Source organism: Canis lupus, chromosome 25, assembly GCF_048164855.1.
Source record: "Canis lupus baileyi chromosome 25, mCanLup2.hap1, whole genome shotgun sequence".
NCBI classification, from domain to species: Eukaryota; Metazoa; Chordata; class Mammalia; order Carnivora; family Canidae; genus Canis; species Canis lupus.
Genome location: NC_132862.1, coordinates 4,997,115 through 5,022,481, shown reverse-complemented (window position 1 = coordinate 5,022,481; position 25,367 = coordinate 4,997,115). Strand labels below are relative to the sequence as shown.

Sequence of the window (25,367 nt, the reverse complement as noted above, 5' to 3'; positions counted from 1 at the left end):
GGGCCTCCTTTCTGTCCCCCTGGCCCAGGTCACGCTAAATGGCCACCCCTGCCCCGAAAGAGGAGACAGAGTCAGGCCTGGTGCTTCAAGCCTTTGTTGAGAGAAGGTCGGTCTGAGATTTATGTACACGAGAGAAGGGAGGTGGTACATGTACAAAAAAGGAGTGGGTCCCTGTATTTCCCCGCAGGGGCTGAGAAGAAACTGGCAGGAGACTGAGAACAGCCAGCCCAGACCACTGTGCCTCCTTGTCCCCTGCCCGAGAAACCCCCAGCTGTGGAAAGAGGAGGATGCTGATGGCACACCCCTTCTCTAGCTGTCCGGGGAAAACCTCTACCCCTCTGCCCACCCCTCAGGAACAGAGTCAGCCTAGAGTGGAAAGGGCCACGCGCGGGAAGCGTGGAATCTCTCCCCTGCCCGTATCACCAGGGCATGGCCAGGTGGGGACCAGGCTTCCGTGGGCCTTGCTCCTGGCAAAAGATGATCCGAGACGGGTCAGGTCCCGGGCTCCCTAAGTCTGGACACTTCCAGACCACTGCTGACCATGGGCCTGTGAAAAGGAAGGGGGGGAAGGAAGAAGGGATACTTGCTTCCTCCTCTTGTCCCTCTGGCCTAATGACAGAGGGGCCTGCGGGCGCCTGTATGGGCTAAAGCTAGAAATGATTTTCCCAGCTCTGAGCTGACCCCTTGGTGACCTTTCAGTCAGGAAATGAATGGAAGGCCCTGGGGCCGAACGAAGTGCAGTGCTGGAGGCACCAGGGAAGTGCCAGGCCCCAGAGACCCAGTGCCCCCAGGGACGTCAGGCACATGCAGCTTTGAGAGCAGCATAGCCCTGCGCTGCGCCTTCGGGGCTCCAGGTCCACAGGTTGGACCTGCAGGACTCGGGAGAGTTGAAGTGCTTCTGCCTTCGGGAGGGCCTTAGTGGGGGCCTGGAGCCCGAGGGGGGCCGGTGGGCGGTGCGGCACTCCTGGCTTGGCGAACGACAATGGGCTGGTGGTGGAGACCTGTGGGGAGGACGGAGGCCTGTGAACACGCAAGGAGGCTGGGCCAGGCCCACCTTGTGTGGGAACAGCCCCCTGGGGAGCAGCCCCTCAGGGCCAGAGAAGAGCCAGCCACGAGGCCGAGGAAGGGGAATCTTTAAGAGGCTAGAAGGGATGGTGAGGGAGACTGCTGGGGCTCTGCATCTTCAGAGGACCAGGTGGGGGGTGACTGGAGGCCCCGGGCAGTGGCAGAAACAAAGCAAAGTTGGCAACAGCCAGAAAGCCAGGGAGAGACCCCAGGTAGACTGAATATCAGGAAACCGGTCAAGGGACATCTGAGGCTACTGCCAGAGCTCCTACTGGTGGGTGTAGGGGTGGTGGTGAGGGGACAAATTGCCCACAGATACCCGGGCCCGGGGATGGAGCCTCAGCAAAGAGGGGGTGGCCTGGTCCTGCCTGCTCTGGAAGCCCCCAACCCTGGGGTCTTAGTAGAAGCCGGGACAGCATTAGTGGGCGGGCTACCACTTCCCTGAGGGCACATGCAGGGGACAAGCCATGCTGCTCAAGGCATGGGGCATGCGGGCAGAGAAGGCTGTGCCCCCATCACCGTGAGGCTGCCACAGGGTGGTTCCAAGTCATGCAGGGGAGGAGGTCCTGTGGGCCCAGCAGCAGTCCCGGGAGGCGGGCATGCAGAGGGGGCAGCTGTGGTGCCCAGTACCTGTCAAGAGCCCCAGCCTTGGGGGGTTAACAGTTTGACTCATCATGGTGGGCTGCATCGCAGAAGAAGCGTGAGCCCCGCTTGGCAGTACGGGCCGTGAAAGGGACACTCTTCAGCACTGTGGCCCAGGAAAGAGACACAGCGGTCAGGCCTCATGGGGATGGGGTGGGAGGAGGGCCCGAAGGAGTCTGGGAGCTGGGCCTAGGGGCCAGACCCAAGGGAGGGACGAGCGCCCCACCTGTAATGATGTCCTCAATGGTACCATCCTTCCCCTCGTAAACAGGCCGATGCTCCTTGGCCTGGCGCCGCCTCAACTCTGCAATTAGCTCCTGCTGCTGCCACTTGTTCCGCTGGGATGGGGTCTGGGGCCGAGCATTGAAGGGGAAGGGGGTCATCACCAGTCTACCGTGGGGCTGGTTTCTGCCCCAAGATGCAGTCTGAGGATGCCCGTGATCGCACACAGCAGCCCGCTCCCATCGCTGCCTGGGACCCCCCTCCCAAAGCCCCTCTCCCCATCCCTCTGGACCAGCCTCGGACCCTCTGGGTGGTCTCTGGGCTCCAGTTTTCCATCTCTCGCGTTCTCTCTCCACCCCCTCCCAATCCTTCGGCTACTCTCCTCCAGGCCCCAGCCCTTGGTCCCACCCACCTTGGCATCCAGTTTCTTGGCTTCCTGAGCCAGCTGCTTCTCCCGCATTACCTCCTCCTGCTTCTTTCTAGCTTCGTTCTCTTGTTCTGCTTCCTAAGAACCGTGGGGGGGCGGGGGGTGAGGCTCACACAGGCTGTGAGGGGAGGGGCTGACACTGAGGGTGGAGAATGGGTGGCAGTGGGACCAGCAACCCCAGGTGGCCACCCTCTGGAGGGGCACTTCCTGCCCTGAACAATGACAGGAAGGGCCTGGGCCCCCACCCTGCCCACCCGCTCACAGCTGAGAGGCCTGTGGCCAGCTTCCATTGCTCCCTCCCAGGACTCCGAGGAGGAGACAGAGAAGGGCCAGCCTTGGAGCCCAGCCCTCCCTCCCCTACCAGATTTCTCTGAGCCAAACTTCTTTTTCAGAGCCTGGCTTCCGCTCACCTTGTACGAACGAATGAATCGGACAAATACTGGGAAGAATACAGAAGGGGGTGTGGTCTTGGGACTCTCGCCAAAGTAGCGCACGACCGCGTTATAGGCCTCCTGGGGAAGCGGCGGGCAGAGGGGTCAGTCTGGCAGAGGAGGAGAAGCCTGGCCCCCCAGCAGGGACAGGAGGCCCACAGAAAACAGCGTGTAGGGCCAAAGCCCCTGTGGGCCTTCCAAAGCTCCTTCGAGTCTGTCCGCAGAGGCAGCTGCCTGCCACCCCCAGTGCCCCGTCTCCCCCACATGCAGCCAGCCAACCATGTGGTAAAAGTTCTTTGGTCCAGGGGCGCCTGGGTGGCGCACTTGGTGAGGCGTCTGACTCTTGGTTTTGGCTCAAGTCGTGAGATCGAGCCCTGAGTCGGGCTCCACTTAAGACTCCCTCTCCCCCTCTCCCTCCGTCCCTCCCCCATGCACGTGCTCGCTTTCTCAAATAAATAAATCTTAAAAAAATTTAAAAAATTCTTTGGTCTAAGAGCCAGAACAAAGCCCATGTAGAGGGGCCCGGTGCCTTGGCCCTGGCTGTCCCCACCCGCCTCCACCCTGTGCCCACCTCAGCTGTCTTGGCATCACGCTGGAGCTTGTCCAGTTTGCCTTCGTTGGTGCTGAGGAAGTTCCGGAGGACAGTGTTGTCGTGTATGCTGCATTCCCGCCGAATCAGCTCCATGCCCCGGCCCAGCTCCTTCACATCTAGCAGCACGTTCTCCAGGGACACTGTGGTCACCAGAGCCTGGGCTGAGGCCTGCTCGGGGGCGACGTGTCCCCCTCCCAGCCCAGGGCTACGTAGACCTCTGGCCCTCCCCAGAGCAAGGGCTCACTCAGGTTCTCAGGCCCCTGCTTCCGGGGCCACCCGGTGGACACAGAAAGACACACCTGGCTAACGAGGCTCCCGCGGAGGTAAGGAAAAGGAGCGGGGCTCTGAGCTCCAACCCCAGAGAGCACAGGAGCACAGGCAGGCAAGCCAGGGAGACGCGGCTCTCCAGAGCGGAGCTGCCTCAGGCCTGCGCCAGTTTTCATGACTGGGGCAGAAATGTCCGCTGCCTTCCGTCCGTGGGCCCTCAGGTCTCTTCCTAAACCCTTCGCATGCATCACAGAGAGTCTCCAGGGCCAGCCGGAGGGAGCTGGGAGTGCAGAGCCACTGCTGCCTTCTGCCCGCACCCAGGGTACCCGGGTGGGAAGGGCAGGCCCAGGCGGGTGCCTCTAGGAAGGCTCCCTCTGGGGTGGCCTCTACCCACGGCCCCAGCGGAAAGCTGTGAAGTGGCCAGAAAGGAGAGAAGCCAGAAAAGAAGGGACCCAAGTGTTCTCTCTCCTAAGCTTCCTGGGATCGTCCTGGGCCAGACCCGAGGGCAGGCTGGCGGGGCCGGCTCCCCTCACCTGCCGCGGCCTTCTCCACAAAGTGGAGCTCGTGCCAGAAGTTGGCCAGGTCCGGGTATTTCTCCTTCACCGTCAAGGCGATGAAGTGCAGCAGCGTCATCTTCCTGTCAGTGGACTTGGTGTCCAGCAGCTGGGAAGGGGGGCAGGGGGCGGTGAGAGAGGGCCGAACACCGCGGCTGCTCAGGCTTCCGGGCCCCGGGCTGCCCCCACCGTCTCACCAGATCCAGGCTCTGGAGCTTGAAGCCGTACACAGCTCCTCGCTTGCTGCTGTTCATATAGTTCCCCAGTGCAAGTATGATCTGTCCGGAAGACGCACGGGAGGAGGTCAGGCAGGGCCCACGGGCCCCTTCCCCCACCCAGGCCCAGGACCCCGGGCGCCCGCACCCACAACCTCTCCCCACCTCCAACATCTGCTTCAGCTTCTGTGAGGACTTGACAGAGGCAGAGGCTGCGATGATGGCGTTGAGTTGCTGGAAGGCAAGACGAAGAGCTGCGTAAGCCGAGGCCGGGATGGGGCGAGGCCAGCCTGACGGGGCAGGGGAGAGGCCGGGGGCGGGGGTAGCCGTGGACGACCCGGATTCGGGTGGAGGCCGTACCGGCGTGAGCATCTGCAGGTTGTCCTGGAAGTTGCCCAGGAAGGCCATGCCAGCCATCCTCTGGGTCAGCCGCTCCACCTTGCTGAAGAGCAGCATGAAGCGGTCCTCGGCCGCCAGCTCGTCCAGGGGCTGCCGTTCCCGCTCGTACTGCCGCAGCAGCTTCACCTCGGCCTCCGTGGGCAGGAAGCGCATCAGGCACTCCACGAAGTCCACCGGCAGCGTCTGTAGGTCAAACCTGTGTTGGAGGAAGGAGCCACCTCAGGTCTTGCCTCTGCCCATTATCCGTCATCCCTCTCTTCTCCAGCTCCTGGAAGGACTGGGGCTGGGGTCTGGGAGCAGCACTCAGCCAGAGGCAGACGGCCCATCAGAGCATGAGTGACAATCCTAGGGGGACACTCCATGGCCTGTTTTAAAACCCTTCAGTGTCTTCCCTCTACCCCCAGGGAGAAATCTTAACACCTGGGCATGACTTACGAGGCTCAGCAGACAAGACTGCTGTCCACCCGTGTACCCTCTCTCTCCTGCTCCCCTCCTACACCGAAGTCATAATGGGTTTTTCAGGACCTGGGGCATCAGGCTTCTCCCTCCAGGCACTGAAATGGACTCCACATACTTCCTCAGGTCACGTTGCAGGTGAGACCTCACCTCCTCTGGGAAGCCTTCCCTGATAACCAAGCTTGCTACCTGGCCTGCCCTGTACCCCCTAAAGCTGCCTGTACCGCCACCACCGTGGTGGTTATCACCCAGCTACTGGACTGTTCTCCCGAGACTGGCAGCAACCTGAGTGAAGGTTTGGGCTGCGTCCCCAGCACCTCACCCAGTGCCTGGCACACAGCACAGATGCACTGAGTTCTGGCCCAACCAGTGGATCACTGATGGGGTGTGAGACCGCTCTGTCGATGCCCCAGAACCCAGGGAAGGCCAGGATCCCAGCTGGAGAATCGGGTTGCCAACTGACTGGGACCAGGGCGCGGTCAATGGGAGCCTCACGTGTGGATGGCCCTGCAGATCTCCTCGGCCGAGCGGCCAGCCTTGCGGAGGGTGATGGCTAGGTTCTTGGCACGATTGGCTTCCAACAGGGTCACCTTGCTGGCGGCCTTTTGTGCTGTCTTGCTCTTAGAGCAGATGAGGTCAAGGGCAGGGCCCTGGGCTTTCGTCTTGAACAGTTCTTCAAATTTGTCCAGGTCTAGGTCCTGGCAGGGGTTGACAAGAAGGGACAACGTGGTGGCTTACGCTACTGGAAGACCCTGGCAGGACGCCCAGCATCTGTTCAGCTCTGGCTCGTGGACGCCTGGGTCTGAGGGCGTCTCCAAGGCTGGGAGATCTAGTGAAAAGCACGATCTGGTCCTCCCAGCCCTCAGCCCCGCCCCCAAGGGCTCCAGGCCCGCTACCTCCAGGATCTTCTCGTCGTCAAGTTCACTGAAGACAGTGCCGCTGATCTGGTTGGGTTTCAGTGCTGTCCAGTTGAACACAGGCAGCCGGAACTTGGTCTTGATAGGTTTCTTAATGCGAATGGCTATTTGGAAGGAAGATCAGTGAGGCACTGAGGCTAATGATGTTCCGCCTCCATCCTACCAGCCCGGCTCAGAGCCCTGGGGACACTCACCTGACAGGCCTACTGTCAACACCACAGAGGGAGCAGCGCCAGGGAGAGGTGGGGCTGGGGGACACTTGTCTAGGGGAAAAGAAATGGCATGGTGACCCAGGGCCCGGAGACTCTCCAGAGATCCCTCCCCCAATGCCACCCCACTTGTCCTCAAGGCCTCCTGAGGAGAGAGGATGTGTGAACTCCCCCCCACCCCCGCACCCCGGGGTCCCAACTCTGGCAGGGCTGGTCTCGCTGGCCTCCGGCCCACTGTCTCCAGCTCTGGGCTAAGCCCTCTCCGTGGCCGTCCTCAGAGGCAGCAGGAGCAGCACCTTTATGATCCTTAAAGCAGACCCACGTCTGCCCTCAACGCCCCTTCCCCAGTAACTTGGGCCTCCCTCAGGTCCTCGCCATCCCTCAAGCCTTCCCCACCTGCCTTCACATCCTTCCACCCACAACCCTGGCTTCCCCCTAGGGAGGCACTGCGAACTGGGGGTTTGGTCTGGGCCCGAGAGGAGGGGCCCCTCGGGGCTCCCACGGTCCTCCTTACCTGGTAACGGGGGTGGAGGAGGGGGCAGGGGAGGAGCCGGCGGTGGAGGCAGAGGCAGGGCCTCCTCGGGCGGCGGGGCTGGAGCCAGGAGGTCCAGGTCGGAGGGCAGCATGCCCTCACTCAGCTCTGCAGGGCCTATCCGGGCCAGTGCCTCACTGCCCACGGACTCCAGGCCGCGGGCTCCAGGTTCCAAGTGGCATCGGCGCTGGAAGGCCTCCTCCTTCTCTTTAATGAGCCGCCGCAGGGTGTGGACCTGGTGGCTCGTGTTCTCATAAGTCTCCTATGGGGAGACAGGGCCATTAAGGAAAGGGTAAGTGGAAGGTGCAGCAGTCGTTGCCTCCAAGGGGACACTTCCTAGCCAAGGTTTCTCAGCGGGGGTCTCTGGGAGGGTGCCCAGAGGCAGAGAGCAGCAGAAACCCATGTAGGGGCCAGGGGAAGCTGCTGCACATGAGGGGAGGTGAGCTGAAGGTGCCGGCCCAGCTGACACCCTCCAGTGGGCTTCCTCCGGGACCAGCCTTAGCCTCACTGGTTCCCCGAGGCCCAGGCCAGAGGCTGCCTCTGGGCACGTCTCCTGGGCCCACCTCCAGCCTGCACACTGCCCTCAGCCCCCTGTGCCCTGTTACTGCTCCACGGCCTTTGGCTTGGTGTGATCACTCAGGTGGCAGCCCCGGGGATAAGGCCCCGCCCTAGCCGTCCCTGTATCCTCCACACTCCCCAGAACAGCACTTCAGACTCTCGGCAGGGGCTCGACAGATGTATAGCAAGCTCAGGAGAGCCAGGACAATTGTGTTCCTCTGGAAGAAAAGGTAGGTTGTGGCATGATTTTAGAACTAACATCAGGGACGCCTGGGTGGCTCAGCGGTTAAGTGCCTGCCTTCGGCCCAGGGCAGGATTCCAGGGTCCCGGGATCGAGTCCCACATTGGGCTCCACACATGGAGCCCGCTTCTCCCTCTGCCTGTGTCTCTGCCTCTCTCTGTGTGTCTCATGAATAAATAAATAAATAAATCTTAAAAAAAAAAAAAAAAAAAAAAAGAACTAACATCAAGCGAGGCGAGGGACAGAAAAGACACTGATATGAGCAGCCCCTGGTCTCCCGATAGGATACCTGGTGGACAGCACCTGGGCTACTCAGTGTGCCCATTACGGAGAGGAAGGAGAAGCAACAGGACGGGCCCAGAGGAGGAGGCCTGGATGCCAGAAGCGCCTGAGGGTGCCCCATCTGCCCCTACCGTCCTCTGTGTGTGTCCAGCCCACTCTGGATTCAGTTTTCCTCTCCAACTAAAAAATGGGGTGAAATCATCAGCCCACCCTCATCTGAGTGCTGACTCAAGTGTGAACCAGGATCTGGATTTTCAAAGACTTGACGTGACTCAAGAAAGAAAAGGCAAATAACTACAATTTTCACATGCATTGCTTATAATAGGATGGAGCTGACTGTATCAAAGAGCAAAGAGTTAAAAAAAATAAATCGATAAGAGAAACATCAAAAGAAAGAAAGAAAGAAAGAAAGAGACAGAAAGCAAAGCCAGCTCCCCAGGCCCTGGTGCCCAACACCAGTCAGGGCCTCCCTTCCTCAGATTACTTGGTACCTTGACGCTCTCCAGTTCCTTCTCCCGCTGCAGCAGCTGCTTCTCTAGCTCTGCCACACGCATCATGTTCTCATTCTCTAGGTCCAGAAGCTTCTCCGTGAGCTACAGGATGGGAAGAGCAGGTCTGGTGCTGGCCCTAAAGCCCGGACACTTTGCACAGCCTGAACCTCAGTCAGGACCTGGGCTCGACCCCTGCACCCAGGGCTCGACCCCTGCACCCAAGCTCCACAGGCAGAGGGGCCTGGTGGCTTCCCTACGTCACTCCCGTGGGCCCAGGGCCTGAGACCACATGAACCAGACCACATTGACTCTCTCAAGCCTGAGGCCATCTCAGCCCTGAAGGTCAGTGTGTGTTCCAGGACACATCCAGGGCCTCGGCCAGAGCGTGCTGGGTTCGGAGGTTTCCCTGCGCTTCAGTCTAGAGCTGAGATGGCCCCGTCCTCTCCCCACCTTCGACAGTAGTTCTGGCAGCAAAAAAGGACTACCTACGTGGGACACATGTTCCTCCAACTCCTCCACCTTCTCCAGGGCCACATTCTTGGTCTCAGCATCCTCCAACAAGCCTCCCACATCAAACACGTTGTCCAAGTATGCCTGGATCTGCACCTGCAGCTTCTCGCTCTCCGTGTGCCTTGACTTCTGGGAAGAGCAGAGATGGTAGTAGTCAGGGGAGCCTCCTGAGAGAGACCTAGTCCTCATCACCCTCCATGACCACTTCCTAGAGGGTAAGACCCCGCGGGTTCCTTCTGCAGCTCTGCAGAGCCTCATCCGATGGAGCTGCCTGATTGGAGAGCCTCCGCTCCCCTCCCCCCTCACCCCACAGGAGGGCCTGAGACAGGCAGGGTTCCCAGAGCACCCACGACAAGGCTCTTGTAGAAGAAAAACCCTTGGTGCTATGACTAAGCTGGTCCTCTGCCTCCCAAGCTCCTTGCCTGGGAAGACTGGAGCCCAGCTCACCTGCAAGAACTCCTCCAGCCCCAGCTTGGTAAACTCGTACTGCAGGTGGACCCGGAAGTTCATGTCCTCCACCGAGTGCACCACAATGTTGATAAACTGCATGCAGGCCACCTGGGGAAGCAGCCGCCCAGAGGGTCAGAGGCGGGAAGGGCAAGGAGAGCCCGCAGAGCCGGGGTGTTAGATCCAGTATTGTCAGGTGGATCATCAAAAGGAGCAAATAAAAAAAAAATTTTTGAGTCCTTCTGGGAATGACAAGAGTATTTTAACTTAAAAAAAAAGCAAACTTAAAAAAAAAAAGCAAACTTAATATACAGTGTACAAAGACAAGTAAATTACGTGAGAAATAGATGGAAATGAAGATACAGCTGAATTCCTTTGCACATCAGCAGGTGTTTCTGGAGACAGTGCCACTTAACTGAAGACCATAGGCTGAAGGGAAGAGAAGCGAGAGGGAAAGCTTGGGTAGCACGAAGCAGCTTGAAAGAATCCGAGTCAGGGGCAGTGAGGCCAGGAAAAGATGGAAAGGAGGTAGACCTAAGCCACAAAAATGTCATCGTCCTGAAGATTCTAAGAGCTCTCTGGGGTAGGTAAGTAGACAAGGAGCATTTATTGGGTGGAGAGAATCATTCTAGGTTCTGAGCGGAATATCAAGGGACGCTGTAGGGCCCGCTGTCAAGGAACATGGGGACCCTGCTGTGCACGTGCCTGACCCAGACCCAGTTCCTCACCATGAAGTCGATGTTGCTGTCCTCGTTCCGGAAATACTCCATCAGCTTCTCAAAACGGTGTAGCTCCTTGCATACCTGAGCAAGAAAACTGTCTCAGTGAGCAGAGCTATCCTAAGCCCTTGAGCCCAGCTCCCAGGAACATCAGGGCAAAAGGGACTGTTCAGACTAAGCCTAGCCACAGCTCTTTATGTGCAAGGAGCCACTTGGCACGTAGGAAAAAGCCTGTGGGTTTAACAAGCTCTCCAAGCAGAAGAAAGCCTGGGACTGGCATTGCCTTGGGGCCCTGGTCCCCCGTCAACTTGCTGAGGGAACCCAATAAAGCTGGTAGCCATGAGTCTGGGCTTCATGGGTCTCTGGGGGATAGGCCAAGAAGAAACAGAGTTGCTCAGTTATTGAAGGAAGGGGGGTGGAAGGAGGAAGGTTGGGGGCCATGGCTGAGGTCCTAGTGAGGACACAGGAGAGAGGCCAGGGTGCAGGAAAGCCCCCGTGCTGAGAGGGGTCCAGAGACTCCTCTGAGCCTCTGGCTTCAAGGAGGAAGAGCCATTTCCTGGCTTGAACAATGGATGCTAGGGAAGAGGTCCACAGAGGAGGAAGGGGGTGGGACCAGCAGCTGCGACTGGATGTCGAGGAATCCTATGTTCAGGCAGATGATGGTTTCAGAGCCAGGCCCAGAGGCTGGGGAAATTCCAAGCAGGAGCTTCCTCTCCCCTCACCAATAGCAGCCAATGGCCCAGGAGGATCCTTGCTTGCCTTCTCCTCCCAGGGCAAACACATCTGCCTTGGGTTCTACCAGTGGGTTCACTGCCTCAGAGCCACCTGGAAAGCACAGGTACTCAAGCCTCCCAGGAAGAAGTTCGGCAAGCTCCAGGTATTCTGATGCACGGCCAGGTTAGGGCCGTTGGGCCAAGGCTCTCAACTGAGGGCCTCTTTAGCTGGCCATTCAGGTGGTTTTGGTGTTTTGTTTTTTTTTAAAAAAAAGAAAGGCAGGGAGGGCAGGAGACTTAGTTAAGCACAAGATGTTAAATTCATCACTGGGATGTGTGAGGATCACAGGAAAGGGTGCTTGCCTCCCAACCTGGCTCCCCACCTCCTCACCAAATACACACACACACACACACACACACACCCCACAAATGTAGGAGACTGACCTCTTTGAAATTGTCAAAGGCAGCGAGGATGATTTCGTGACCTCCCCGCACCAAACACACAGCTGCCAACAGCTCCAAGACAAGGGCTTTGGTTCTAAGGGGTGAAAAAAAAAGATGAAGACCTAAGTCCCCACCCTGGCTACCACACAGTTCACTTCCACAACTAGGTGGGTCCTTTCCAAGTGGAGACAGCCTCAGAAGTGAGAGGAGTGGGTTCTGGAAAGAAAGCAGGGTAAGGGAGGCTTGTTCCCTCACTAAGCTGTGCCAATTGGAGGGAAGCCAGGGACCCTCCTTCCCCTCCAGCTGAAGTGAGGGAGCAGACCCAAGGCACTGACCTAGGCCACGGGACCCCGAGGCCAGGCAGGACTTCTTGACAGGGACAGGTGGAGCCCAGATCGCCAGAGCTCTGGGCACAGTGAGGGGGTGGGGGAGGGGAGGAACTCACCTGGGATTCTTATTGTTGAGGCTGAGTGCGATCTCATTGACAGCGTGGGGGTGGGACATGACCAAGTTGAATCCGTACTGTAACAAGGGGAAAGGACACAAGGAAGGAAGACCTAGATGGTGGGAAGCTCCTTGACTACACGCCCGCCAGCACACTCGTCTTTTACAAGCTGGTGCCCTCCTAGCTCTTCTAGTTTGGCAGGGGAGGCAGGGAGGGCAGAGCATCCGGGGCCGGCGCTGCCCCCTCACCTGATAGTTCATGAGGGCAGAGCATCCGGGGCCCCCTTACCTGATAGTTCATGATGGCTCTGAGACACAGGATACAAACGTGGACGTCATCCTTCTGGCTCACCAGGCGGGAGTTCTTGAGGGCCCTGCGCCCGGGGAGAGTGCTGTACCTGGGAAGAGGGGGTGGCCGGTGAAGGGCCCAGGAGCGCTCACCATCACCTGGATGGCAGGCTGCACCTCAGCAGCAGCAGGAGAGGGGGACAGGGCACCTTGAGCCACAGTCTCGAGAGCGGTGGGGGAGGAGGGGCCGGGGTGCTCAGCTGTTCTGTTTCCCCTCTCTGCCAACAGGCCTTTGTGAGTAACTAGCCAGGATCCCAGCTTTATAATCAGTGTCCAAATCATCCTGAGCCCGGGGGGGACCCTCCCCGAAATACAATAGCAGGTGCGCAGGCCTTTCTAGTCCTCAAGATGGATCCAGGGAGATGTCCATCTGAGCCTCCCCACCCCCTCCTCCCAGTCACTGCATCTTCCACAAATCCTTGGCTCCCATCCCACTTGTAGTCTCAGAATGGTCAGAGCAGACCCCAAAGGCAATAAGAGGGCTGGGGGCTACACCCTGGCTTTGCCCCCAGCGATGTTTCATGAAAGAAAGAGGAAGCACAAACAGGGTCTGCTCACGCATGACTGGAGTGATGAGCAGGGTCAGAAGGACAAAACCCAGAGGAGACCAGGAAAAAAGCACGGCCACGAGAGGGACAGAGACCACAGAAAGGGCCACAGGGCCCAAAGGAAAGTCTCCCTGGGTAGGAGGGGCTCTGAAGAGTCTATTCACCTGCCTCCGGGCAGGACGGCTCCTAAAATACTGCAAAAAAAAAAAAAAAAACTGAACATAAGGCACGCTGGGAGAGAAAAGTCCTAAAGGAAGAAGTGAAAGGAAGGTGAGCAGCGGGCAGGGCGGGTGGGAGCTGGTCTCGGAGCAGCCAATGGGCAGAACACAGAGCCAGAGGGCAGCAGACCTAAGGGCAGGAGCTGGATGGCCTGGTGGAGACCAGGGAGCTGGGTGAGGCCAGGCTTCCCCAAGAGGCCAGAAGGAAGGGCAGAAGGAAAAAGTGGAATGGAGGGAGCCCCGAGAGGGGGAGCCCCAGATGGCGTGGGCCCCGCCGAGGGCGGTATACTTACCCAGGACAGATTGCTGGGCAGAATCAGGGAGACAGAGGGGACAGACCAGAGACAGACTGGCAGGCAGAGGGCAAGAGAGCTGAGCCTAGAAGCAAGAGTGGAGGGAGAAGCAATGAGCATCCCCACTGTCACCCCGGACCTGGACCGGGGGGGCCAGGGCAGGAGGCAGGCGGGCAGAGCAAGAGCACACGTACCGGAGCACAGACTGGCGCGCAGAGCGAGCGAGGCTGTTGGTGAAGGGGGCTGACAGGGCGCTGGGTGGCTGCAGGTCCTCGATGGACCTGCTCCAGGACCGGAGCTTGTCAAATGCACCATCGTCGCCACTCTCCAGACCCTCAAAGTCAAACCTGGAGCAGGAAAGGACACACAAGCGCACACACACAGAGGAGAAATTCAGTGCTAAGCCCCCGGACCGGCCCACCCCCACCCTTTAGACCTTGAGGGCAATAAGAAGCGAGGAGGGCAAGAAGAGAAAGCGGAACTGGGTGGCCCAGACCCCACCCTGCTGGGAGAGCCACCAACGCAGGACAAGGGCAGGCGCCCGCGGCACAGACAGCAACCAGGAGGGGGCCTGCGGGGATGGGACGCTGACAGAGGTGCGCTGCTCTAGGAGCGCCAGGGTTGCTGGCAGTCTTTCTGCACACCCCGCCTTAGATGGGACACCTCAGAAGCTACGGCTCCCCGTGGAGAACGTGCCCTTGTGGAAGGGGGGGGGGACAGGCCAACGCAGGTCTTGCTAGTTGGCAAATGGCAGTGGCCAAGAGGGCCTCTCAGTGCTGGCTGATTCTGGGTTCAGCTCATGAAGGTAGGTCTGAATGAAGGGAATGGGGGTCCCAGCCAACCTGGAGGGGGACAGTCCACTATGGTCAGGAGTGCCACGCTCCCTTCCCAGCACTGGGTTTTAATGCCGGGGGACGGCTAGGCTTTCTGGCAGAGAGGCTCCTTGGGCTTTAGCTTCCCCAGGGGAAGAAATCACAGGTTGAGGGTGTGTGGACTGCGGTCCTGAGTCCCCACAGGAGTTGGGATGGTTTCTCTGTCTCTTTGCACTTCCGTGACCGCCATCAGCAGTTTGGGAGTGTGGCCAGGGCAAGGAGGACAGCTCGAGATCACAAGCCCACAGGGCACTGTCCTTGACGAATCCCACATCAGGATATACCCCCTCTGAGAAGCCAGCCCCAGTCTTCTTTCCCGTCCTCTTCCCCCAAGTAGGTCATTAAGGACCCAACAAGCCTCTCCTACGGGCTCCTCCCCCGAGGAACGTTCTGCTCGGACATTCATAGCCCGAGGGTGAAAGGCACAGAGGCCAAGGCTTTCTGAAATAGGAAATGATATCTGCAGATGACTGAATGTTCCAAAGGGGCTGGGGCAGGCTGCAGTCCTGATGAACAGCGGCTTCACGGGGGGCTCTCTAGTAAACAGTGGAGGAGGCTCCCCGACAGGGAAGCTTGCCAGTGGCTTCCCTCAATCAGTAAGAGTATTCCCTAGCCCTGCTACGTGCAGTTTACAAATAAATGCCTTCACCCAAACTCTATTTGGCTTCACCCCTTTCCTTTCAACCTTTCCCAAAACACACTTTCTCTCCCCTTCACACCCTCTCTCCACCCTGAATCTTTCTTTCAGAAACAGAGTCGAAAGCACTGCTGTGGACACCACAGTACTGAGGATCGAGTGTATTTTGGTTTTGAGCAGCTGGGATTTGTTTGCCTTTCGAATGAGATAGGCTTATTTGGAAAAATGATCTACATCTTTTTACTATAAAAGTTCTGAATTTTTTTAAAAATCACTTCAGCGAATGTTTTTCATTTCTTTCTATAAAAAGAGTAGTTTTTAAAGGGATAGGAGGCTCACGAGGCATGAATTCTGCAGGGATGGGAATGGGGAGTCGGCCACTCTTGGTTTTTAACGGGGGATGACCTGGAAAAAAGGGACAGGCCAAACCTAGGAGAGGTGTTAGTTCGAAGCCCTCAAGAGATTAGACTGAAGATCTGCTGGACAAAGGAGAACAGCCACGTGGCAAGGACAGTAACAACAAAAGTGAAAGCCTAGGTTAGGACTGAGTCCCAGAACTGAGGAGTTCCCCAGGACTTGGGACTTTTGGTGCTAATATTGGGGAAAGTCATGGCCCAGCTGGGGTGACTGGTCAGCTGCCTTAAGGGCTGCCTTAAGTCTCGGCTAGAAGTCTGACAAAGTTATCGGTCATCACATGAATGGTCAGTATAATCCCTCTTTCCAAATATTCTAGTAATTATGGTAGGTTACATCACCTTGAATAATAGTAACGAACAATAAAGTAGCTACTGCAGTACAGACTTACTACGTTCCAAACACTACTAAGTCCTTTACACAAATCATCATCTCAACCTTGCAACAACTCTGAAACATGGATCCCCTCTTATAATACAGGATGCCAATGTGCCTGAGGTCACCCAGGGAATAAAGGACATACCTAAGACCCACAGCCAGCTCTGTGGTTGTCATAGTTGAAAGCACTCCTTCTTTTCACTAACTCATGTTGCCTTTTCATCTGTACTCGTGTGCTTAGGGCTCCCTCCACCACCTCAAGTGCTTTTATAAAGGCTCCAGGGGCACCTGGGTGGCTCAGCAGTTGAGGGCCTGCCTTCGGCCCAGGGCGTGATCCTGCAGTCCGGGGATCGAGTCCCACATCGGGCTCCCCGCAGGGAGCCTGCTTCTCCCTCGGCCTGGGTCTCTGCCTCTCTCTGTGTGTCTCTTATGAATAAATAAATAAAATCTTAAAAAAAAAAAAAAAGGCTCCAAATACTTCATTTTCAACCTGGGCCAAAGGTCATGACCACTGTTCCTACGGCTCCTTAGCGATGATTTGGGGGAACCGTCTCACATCTGGAGACCCAAAGGAGATTCTTAAAGACTCAACTCTCTCCAATGACAAATGAATCCCACCAGGTGTCTCTTCTAGAAGCCAGGACACTTCCTTGGACTGCTCTCAGCCTGGAGTCTGGATCCTTTGGGTTCTAATCCTGAGATCCCTTTCCATGTCTCTCTCCTTCTGCTCCCCAAAATGTACCTTCTACTCTGGCCACCCGGCATTTGTCACAGATCCCAGACATCTCCTGGGCTGTGTGTCCACTCCCACACCACTGCCTGGGCCTCCCATTCCCATCTTCACCCCTGCAGTCTCACCCTTCCTCAGCAAATCAGAATGGGACTGTGTCCTCCCTCGCCAGTCCCCAACCCTAGCCCCAAGGTGGTACTCACATGACGGAACATTGGGCAAAGGACAGGTAATCCACCAGCACGTCCAGGCCTTTGTTTTCATCATTCAGAAATTCCCGCACCCACCTGCAAATAAAGGAAACATAGTGGAGGGGTCTGCCAAAGCGAGTCGAGGGGGAGAAGGGTGAGGGGCCTCTGACCCCACCAGCTCCTGAATCCTCTGAAACTCAGCACCAGGCTGGGAAAATTCTAAGGTTCAAAACCCACAGCAGACCTATCCATGGTCACACCACCTCCACTGGCCCGGGAGCCAGGGATGGGGAAAGGCACGAGGCCTTCTAATACCATGTCAGCCACACAAGCTTTCAGAAACCCTCCCCTAAGTGGCCCTTGGTGTCTAACACAACGCCAAGCGCACTGACCCTGCTTGATGTTCATTGGCAGGACTGCGGGGAGGTGGGGAGGCTTATCAAGAGCATTTGCCACAGGCGCTTGTGCACGGCTGCGCCCGAGAAGGGCTAGCACGTCTCCAACTGGACTCAAGTCTCAGTCAAAAGACAGGCGGGAAGGGTCAAGGAGAGCTCTGGAACAGAGAGACATGGTGGGCCAAAGGGCCCTTCCACCATGTTCAAGACAAGACAGTTGGGCCACAGCGAGCAAAGGAGGATATGCGGGAATTCTGTGCCTGCTCAGGGTGAGCTGAAGGACAGGGAGAGGGTGGGGAACAGCCAGTCACTCGAGGAACTCCAGAACGGCCGTGACGCCTCAGAGCCGGACGGAGGCCCCTTCAGCCAGCGAGGCAGGCGGTGGACAGCAGAGACCCTGCAGACAATGGCCCCGGGCACTTCCCCCTTCTGCCTTCAGGGCTCTTGGCCTGAGCATCCCTGGAAGGAAGTTCAGGAGCCCATCCCAGGACTGTTCCAGAACAGGTTCATTCCACGGCACAGAGAAACCTAAACCTCTCAGGCTAGCCCCCCCGGCTCTCCTCAGTGCTCTGCTCCTCTGGATGCCCGGGGTCTTTAGAGGCCGGCGGCACCCAGAGGCCCTGCGGGGCGGCCTCCCCGCGGCTGCCCGGGCGCCATGTTTGCTGGCCACACCCTGGGCTGCGGTGCGAGGCTGGGCTGGGCCGGAGGGAGCAGCCGCTCGCGGAGGCTCGACACCGACACCGGAGCTGCCTGAAGTTAGCTTCCTCTCAGGGGGCCGACAGGCCTCCCGTTTCCTGTCTGTCTGCTCTCCAGCTCCCCTCCCCCTTCTCATTTCCTGTCTGAGTCTACACTGCTATTTTCGGGATCTTGACACTTTGAGGAGAGGTTAAAGGGCAGTTCGGCAAGGCGGAGAGACCAATCCACGCCAGAGCGGAGGAGCTGGTGAGGCCCTGCAGCCCCGCGTCTAGCTGCCCGCTCCGCTCGGGGCTCGGTTCCCGCCGGGCTGGCCCTGGGCCTGATCGGGCTGTGCCAGAAGCGGGATCCCCCTCCCCGCCCCCTCTCTGGCCCTGGGCTCCGACCACCCCGGAGCACCCACACCCCAGCCTGACAGCCGGACAAACTTCCAGCCTAGAGATCTGGGAAGGAGCCTGGTCCTCCCACGTAACTACCCAGAGAAGCCACAGTTCGGGCGACAGGAGCTCCTAACATGCCAGACACTGAGCTGTTTCCTGGGAACCAAGCACCAGGTCCAGACCTCTGACTGGGGTGCCAACTGCCGGGAGGCCCCGCGCCTGGGCACCGTGCCGCTCTGCCCCCAGCTCCTGGCCGCTGGCCAGAGGGGCGGGCACCAGGTGGAAGGAAGGGGTGAGCGGAGGGCAGTGCGCACGGCTCCGCGGCCCTCTCCTGAGAAGAACCGGCTCCGTCCCCACGCAGCAAGACTAAGAAAGAGGAGGGCCTGAGAGAGAAGGGAGGGGAGTAGAAGGCCCGTGGCGGTGGCGGTGGCGGTGGCGGTGGCGGTGGCGGTGGCGTGCAGGACGGGAGCTGCCAACTGCTTCACTGCCCCCCTGCAGGCCAGCTGACGAGGCCCTGCCACTCCTTCTGTGAGGATTCCCCAAATCCAGCTGGAGGCTCGGGTTCCCGTCTGCTAGCATGTCAGCTTTCACTCTGCTTCCCAGACGAGGTGTGGAAGCCAAATCTGGCCACCAAGCACAGCTGCGGAGGCCGGGAACCATCCCTTTCCTGTTCCCTCCCGCGCCATCCGCCGCCCCCCCTCGGTGACTGCTGCAGCAGCTGGCTGCAACCAGGTAAGCCTCTCTGAGGGCCCGGGCAGGCTCAGCCCGGCGTGGACCAGCGGCGGCTGCCGTGGGCAGGAGGGAAAGGCAGATGATGTCACTCGGCTCTTTCCACCCCTGCTTTCAGGAAGCCCGGGACCCTGGGGATGGCACCTGCCCAGCCACCCCCGCCCCACCCCGGGCTCGACGCCTCTCTCGTGCAAGCTCTCCGTATCTGTGCCAGGATAGCAGCCCTGCCTGCAGTTCTCCATCGGGCTTTCCTCACTGCTTTGTGTCCGCTCCCTCTGTCTGTCCGTCTGTCTCACTTCCACTACATACTCTGACTGGTTACAGGTTCATAAAACTGAGACCACAGCGTCTTTCACTGTACCTCACGCATTCGCCTTCAGCCCGTTCAGCAGGTTCTGGCTCCCCACTCAGACCCACGCAGTCCCTGGGGACCCTGTCCACAGGTTGGCAGTAACCAAGGTCTGTAGATACGGAACACGTTCAATTCCTGGCCCCCGCTGCCTTACTTCTACTTGCTTGGTACTCTGGGAAGCCGCCTCTGCTCGTGAACTAAGACGGTCTTGTAATCAAGAAAATCATCTTTTGGGCACCAAACAGTCCGGGAACCAGGTCTCAGCTCCCCGATGTAATATGCTCCCCCATCCCCAGCATTCTCCGGGCCTCCCTTGGCCCAGCCCCAGGCCACAGCAGACTCTAGTCTCAGCTGCTATGGGAATGTCTTCTCCTTAAAGCCACAGGCTGAAGACCCCAGGAGAGGCCCCACGCTTGCCAGCAGCATCCAGTCAGCAGCTGGCAGAGCTGAAAGGGAGAAAAGCCAGAAAAAGAACAGTCTGAAGCTCTGAGGAACCAAAAGCCATTTAGGGGGCAACAGTGCCTGACAGGGAGATAAACAAGCAACCCATCCTCCGAGGACACCGGATCCTGATGGCCGATTCTGACTCACCCAATGTGGTTGGTACGAAGTGAGATCTCCAGCTCCCTCAGTACTTTGGTTGACTCCTGCACTCTCCTCCTGAACTTCTGTAAACACGGAATTTCCTGTCACTATCGGAGACCCCCCGATCCAACTTAATAGTACAAACGAAAAGGGCAGAAAAGGGAAGGGACGCAAGAGGGCAGTTATAAGCCTTTCCCTCTGTTGGTAGCCAGCCACTCCAGGCCCATGGCCTCAGAACCCAGACACCCAACTCCCATTGCTCAGAAGCAGATGTCCCCCCACAAGTCAAAGGGTCTGCCCCTCCCCAAATCCCGCAGGACTATAAGGGGCAGCAAGGTGGGGCTTCCCTGCCTCACACTTCACCTTCCGAGTTACGCTGGGGTCCAAGAAGCTCTGGAGTTTCTGGATGTAAGTGTGGGGAGGATTCTTCACCTGGAACCGTTCCTGTGAGGGAAACACGTGTGTGTGCACAGACCCCCAGAGTTCTGAGGAGAGGGTTGAGGGAGTCGAACACTCGTGGTGTTCGGTGTGAGGGGATTCAGACTCCCCAAGTTGTCGGCTGGCCCGTAATACCATCCAAAGCACAGGTCCTCTTCCTTGCCTGATTTTCAGGTGCTCCCCATCTACCACCATCTTCCCCTTCTCTCATTAGTGATCTCTGAGCCTAAAATATTTTCCTATGTTGAAAATTATTTTAAGAGCCTGCAACTTGCTAAGACGGGATGGAAGAGCTGGGAACAGTGCTCAAAATAAAGATACAACTGAGAAATGGTGTCTACTGCCTAGCTGACTGATGGACCGGGATTCACAGGGCTGTGGAGCGGGGAGCTAGGCCTCGCAGAGTGCAACCTCCTCAGCCGTGAACCCAGACTTGGGCTTCAGGCTACATATTTAGGGCTGCAGACACACTTTCTGTTCCTTGCCCAGGCCCCAGGCTCCGACAGTCCAGGCAACCTCAAATGCTGAACCTGCTTTCAGCGAGGTCATCCCTCGATCCCCTTCCACGGAGGGCACAGGACCGTGTCCTCCCCATTTTGGTCCAACCCCCACCTCAGACCCAAGAGAAAACTCAGGGGAAACTCTTAAGCATCCTGGTCCCTCTAGGGCCTTCACAACTAAGATAGCTGAAGAGCTGCTGGGTGGGGGGACTGCCGAGGGTCCAGGTGGAATGATCTAAGGTGAGGACATAGCCTAGACACAAAAGGAAAGAAAAAAGAAAGGCTTGAGAAACAGTCGAAATTATGTGACCTAGAAAAGACTGAGAGATTATCAATTAAAGAAACTCAGCATCAGGGACGCCTGGGTGGCTCAGTGGTTGAGCATCTGCCTTTGGTTCAGGTGTGATCCTGGAGTCCCCAGATCGAGTCCCACATCGGGCTCCCGGCATGGAGCCTGCTTCTCCTCCCTCTGCCTGTGTCTCTGCCTCTCATTGTGTCTCTCATGAATAAATAAATAAAATCTTAAAAAAAAAAAAAAAAGAAACTCAGCATCAACAGGCTACTGTTCTGCAACCCCCAGGCGGGGGCTCACCATGCTCGCCAGCTCTGCTTATGCGGAGCACAAGGAAACAGGCCCTCCGTGGAGAGGAGGGGACCTGGACTAGGAGCTCGGGAGCGTCATTCTACCCGAGGTCAAGCAGCTTGATCTGGGAGGCAGTGGAACGTCACAGGCAGCACAGATGGAGTCGGCTCCACCGCCCCGGCTCGTGTCAGGCAAGGCACCGAGCCTCGAGTTTTTCAACCATTAAATGTAAAAAGCACCTTCCTTGGGGGTTTTGTGAGGATTAAACGAGATATTTCAGTATATGTGAAGTCCTTGGTCCACAGCAAGTACTTCTTGAAAAGAAATAATACATTTGTGACAGCTCCACCGCGAAGTACTGGGTAAGCACACTGACCACACGCTGTGCCAGAGGCTTCCACACCTCCCAAGAGGTAAGGAAGTAAAAGCGGACTCTCCTCGCCGTGCAGACAGGCCTGAGTTCAGAAACTCATGACTTGTAAAATTCAAACGTGTGCAGGGGCAAGAGCCAAGCCATGGGTGCTGGTTCTCGGTTCTGAGCTAAGTAATAGCTGGAAACATCCCCTCTCTTCAGCTGGAAACACTATTCACGTAGGGAGAGCTTCCAGTCCTCCTGTTCTGAGATTTGGGAACAGAGGACTAGGGGACTGGGTCTTCTCGTTCATAGAGGCCGGCAAAGAATGAGAAAACCCCTATGTGCCAGGGCCGGGGCAGAGAGAGAAAGAAACGCCCCTTTGGTCTACGCTGCAGGCAGAGGCCTTACCCTGGGAAAGGGCAGGAACAGGCTCTGCCGGGAGAGTGCCCAGCACCCCTGCAGCCAGCCAGCCAGCCACCCAGCCCTTCCCAGACTTCTTTCAGGCTACCGCTCATCAGGAAGAAATCAAGACAGCTCTTTGCAGGAATTAAAGGGGGACTTGGCCTACCAGCCCTGCCTCTGTTAAGACAGTCCTCTTGGAACAGGAAGTGAACAGGGGCTAAGGCCAAGGCCAGGCTAGGGTTTCTCAAAGGATCCCAGGGCTGCGGTCAGTGACTTTGGCCCTGCTGCCTTGCCCAGCCCAAAACACAACCCCTACTCCTGGACCTTGCCCCAAACCCCATACCTGGTCACAGATCAGATCCCACTTCTTCTCATTGTCATACTGCCGCAGGAGCCGGGCCTTGTCGGGAGGCAGGTTCATGGAGCTCTGAGGAGAGAACCTGAGTCAACCAGGGCTGAAAGCTCCCTGCACCCAGAGGAGAGAAAGGGAGAGCGCGAATACCTTTCCCCTCCCGGGCCCTCGGCTTCACCCTGACACTCTGTGGCTGAGAAGGAAGGTTCAGAGAGGTGGGACAGTCCTTCTGCCTCCCCTTCATATTTGGTTCAGTTTGGTCGAGCCATGTTTTCCAATTTAGTGAGTCGAGATTAACTTTATTTTTAATGAAAACAAATAGATTAAAATAAAAGAGGCTAGAAGATACTAGAAATCACTACAAGTAGGGAGTATAATGTTTCATGAAGCTTTTGTTTCTTTTGCATTTTAAGTATATGCGTACACATGTGCACACACACAAGTCCTGCCATAAAATGTGTTTCTTAACATGGGACAGGGCAAAAAAGTTGGAAAGCCACCCGTTTACAAGAGGAACTTTCAACCTGCTTTTCCCCCACGGCCTGAGGGATGCACGGCCTTCCCACATACTCAACCACAGGTGAATCCTGAGCCAGCCACAGCCTGTGTAGATGCTACAAGTCTAGCCCTTCGCCCCATATCAGGATACAAATACATGAGAAGGACATCAACATAAAGATAAAGGCTCACTTTTTAAAGGAAATAATTTATCAGATTTCAGTACTTTAATTATTAGTAGCACATCACTTTGACATACTTCCTAATTAATTAAAACACAGTAAAGTGTTCCAGGTTGGAACTGAAAGACACTCTAACCTAGAATGCAGAAGGACAGTCCAGGAGTCATTTTATTTTGCTCACTACTGTTTTCAGAATGAATAAAGAAATAAAAGTGGGTACGAGCAAGGGAAGTCAAGGTGCCCATGGGCTAGCCCTACCCAGGCCAGCAGCCCTCCCTTCCCCCCCTCTATCCCCACCCACCCAAGCTTCTCTTCTCTCCAGTGTGGCTGCCTTTGTTGTAGGTCACAGCTCTTGCCTCTAAAGGCAGATCCCTGTACCTGCCCCTCACCCCATACTCCTGAATCAAACATGTTCTCCTACCTGAAGTGTCATAGCTGTCTGATAACCCACGTGACTTCCCACGAATCCAGCCTCTTCCCCCAGCATGCTGCAGGCCACCTGGAAGGCCTTCCTCTCATCTTTCTCTCCCTTACCTACAGCTCCATGTCCTGCTCTAACTCCCTGGTCACCTAAGTACGGCCGTTGGGTTTATATCTACCCACTCCTTGACATCATCATCCCTGGGGACACGAATTGTGTGCATGGGATTAAACTAGTTGTACACTCATCTAGCCCCTCACAGACTATCTATTTGTATGGTCTCCAACCCCTGATGAGGTCTAATACTGTGATAGGCACCTAGTGGACAGTAAGTGGACAATAAAGCTAAGGTTAAGACATCTTGATTCTGAGTAACGGGCCAAGCTCTGGCTGGAAACCTGGTCACTATGGCTCAAAAGAGGAGTATGGCTGGGATTTCTGCTCAGTGCTTAGGGAAGAGAAGAACAGAAGGGGAAGAGGATCACCCATCACACCCCCTTTTCAGTTTCTGTGGCCCTGAGAGCCTGCCTGAAGTCCTGCAGAAAAGAGGGGCTAATCAAGTCCCCCCACACTGCTGATGCAGTAGGGATGGCTGGCTGGGCAAATACAATCCCGAATGTTCTCTCTGAAACTACTTGGCTGAGGGCCATTCTCCGCATGTCTGTGTGGAGAGGAGCCCAGGGACAGGAGACTACAACAAAACAGGGACCCAAAAGTTGAAGGTGAGCGTAGACCAAGTTCTCCTTCCTAACCACAGCCAGGCTGCTCTGCTAGCTGAGCCCAAGTGAGACCTCAGGCCTGCTTCTGGCTCTCCGCACATCTCGAGCCCTTCATGTCTTCTGCCCATTTCTCCCAAGTCTGTGCCATGGAAATAGAAAATAGTTGTCTCCCCTGGAAGAAAGTGACAGGCAGAGAAGGGTGGGGGGTGGCTGTCGCTACCGTGGCAAACATCACATCCTGTCTACACCAACTTCCTCAGCTACCCACTATCAGCTGCTGCAGCCTCATGCTTCCCCACCAAGTGAACTGGGAAGAAAATGTCTGGTGCCCTGGGGACTTTGAAGGTGGAACAAAGTCACCCCCTTTAGGAACCCTAGTCTAAGAGCATGGAAGAGGCACATCAGGGTTCAAAACTCTAGACGCCCCAGAGAGATCCCCCCCTCCCGGGAGTATGGACAGGGGCAGCAGAAGCGTGAATCAGCTCAGACCACAAGCCCGCAACCTCCAGTCTAAAGATCTGGGCAGCACTTTCTGGTTTCTCTGTTTCTTTGGGGCCCAAGTGTGACGGGGAAGGAAGTGGGTACGGGGGGAACTCCCCCAGCCTCTAGCACCCTCCCAAGAGACTGACTGGTCCCCGACTGCAGGGTGGAAGCCACCCGCCCGGGTTTCTCTCCTTGCCACACAAGGGCATTAGGGCTTCTGCAGCCACCTGATGATGTGCGCGAGTCCAGCAGGGCTCCGACGTCCCGAGGAAGGACACCTTCCTGCGTTCTGGGCACAGCCAGGGGACACACCCGACGTGTGCCCGTCTCAGTCAAAGGTGTGTTTCCTTGACGTTTTTGTTCAGTGGTTCCACAGAGACGGTGACCTCTCCTTGGTTTATATCCAAGAAGCTCGGCTAAGTTCTTGCTACCTCCTCCCCGAAACCCTTGCAGAACAGGAAGGGGGCGCAGCTGTCTTGGAGCAGAGGCCCTGAATGTGGAGTCAGGGAGACCAAGATCAACACTGGGCTCTTCAGAGCTCATCCATAATATGGAGATAATCTCGCTACTTCACAGGGTTTTATGAGGATTAAATGATAAATATTTTATAGCCGTACGTGTCTGGGACGCTGTGGGTGTTCTTCAGTTTCCTTCCCCTTCCTCCTGAAAATCCCGTGTGATGTTCTGACACCCCGAGGACCCCTCTTGCTTCTGGTTTGCCTCTGTCTCTGCCTCTGTCCCCCCTTCAGGGCTGCTTCTCGACCACTCAGGACACAGCCGTCCTTTGCACCTGCCCCCACCTCTCACCACCCCCCCATCAACCCTAAGACTAGGAGGCAATTAAATACCAACATCCTTGAGGAGCGAGACCCCGGAGGGATGGGAGGAGACAGG

The 25,367-nt window shown here is 57.0% G+C and overlaps 1 protein-coding gene and 1 long non-coding RNA gene across 11 annotated transcripts in view; one reads left to right on the top strand and one right to left on the bottom strand.

Annotated features, from left to right (window-relative positions):
* Positions 1-78: 78 nt before the first annotated feature.
* FMNL3 (formin like 3) overlaps positions 79-25,367 on the bottom strand; it is a 53,875-nt gene continuing 28,586 nt past the window's right edge. The window contains exons 2-27 of one of the 8 annotated variants that reach the window (XM_072798002.1): positions 22,162-22,245; positions 19,904-19,984; positions 19,547-19,623; positions 16,419-16,502; positions 13,379-13,531; positions 12,067-12,175; positions 11,779-11,855; positions 11,334-11,427; positions 10,186-10,260; positions 9,458-9,568; positions 8,990-9,136; positions 8,501-8,602; positions 6,911-7,190; positions 6,382-6,450; positions 6,167-6,291; positions 5,766-5,968; positions 4,776-5,010; positions 4,581-4,649; positions 4,398-4,478; positions 4,180-4,309; positions 3,359-3,519; positions 2,767-2,868; positions 2,342-2,434; positions 1,934-2,057; positions 1,696-1,813; positions 79-1,001 (exon numbers count right to left, since the gene is read on the bottom strand). In XM_072798002.1, the coding sequence (XP_072654103.1) occupies positions 1,722-1,813; positions 1,934-2,057; positions 2,342-2,434; positions 2,767-2,868; positions 3,359-3,519; positions 4,180-4,309; positions 4,398-4,478; positions 4,581-4,649; positions 4,776-5,010; positions 5,766-5,968; positions 6,167-6,291; positions 6,382-6,450; positions 6,911-7,190; positions 8,501-8,602; positions 8,990-9,136; positions 9,458-9,568; positions 10,186-10,260; positions 11,334-11,427; positions 11,779-11,855; positions 12,067-12,175; positions 13,379-13,531; positions 16,419-16,502; positions 19,547-19,623; positions 19,904-19,984; positions 22,162-22,245 (2,958 nt within the window). In that variant the 3' untranslated portion in view covers positions 79-1,001; positions 1,696-1,721. Of the gene's footprint in view, positions 1,002-1,695; positions 1,814-1,933; positions 2,058-2,341; positions 2,435-2,766; positions 2,869-3,358; positions 3,520-4,179; positions 4,310-4,397; positions 4,479-4,580; positions 4,650-4,775; positions 5,011-5,765; positions 5,969-6,166; positions 6,292-6,381; positions 6,451-6,910; positions 7,191-8,500; positions 8,603-8,989; positions 9,140-9,457; positions 9,569-10,185; positions 10,261-11,333; positions 11,428-11,778; positions 11,856-12,066; positions 12,176-13,378; positions 13,532-16,418; positions 16,503-16,798; positions 17,492-19,546; positions 19,624-19,903; positions 19,985-22,161; positions 22,246-25,367 lie in introns of those variants that run through there. The other 7 variants (XM_072798001.1, XM_072798004.1, XM_072798003.1 and 4 more) reach the window with 7 other exon arrangements.
* LOC140617131 (uncharacterized) lies at positions 17,479-20,309 on the top strand. Of its 3 annotated transcripts, none has more exons than XR_012017368.1 (2): positions 17,479-18,606; positions 19,335-20,309. It is a non-coding gene; the product is annotated as an uncharacterized lncRNA (long non-coding RNA). The 3 variants fall into 3 exon arrangements; XR_012017367.1 differs by having other exon boundaries at positions 18,928-20,309; XR_012017366.1 differs by having other exon boundaries at positions 18,722-20,309.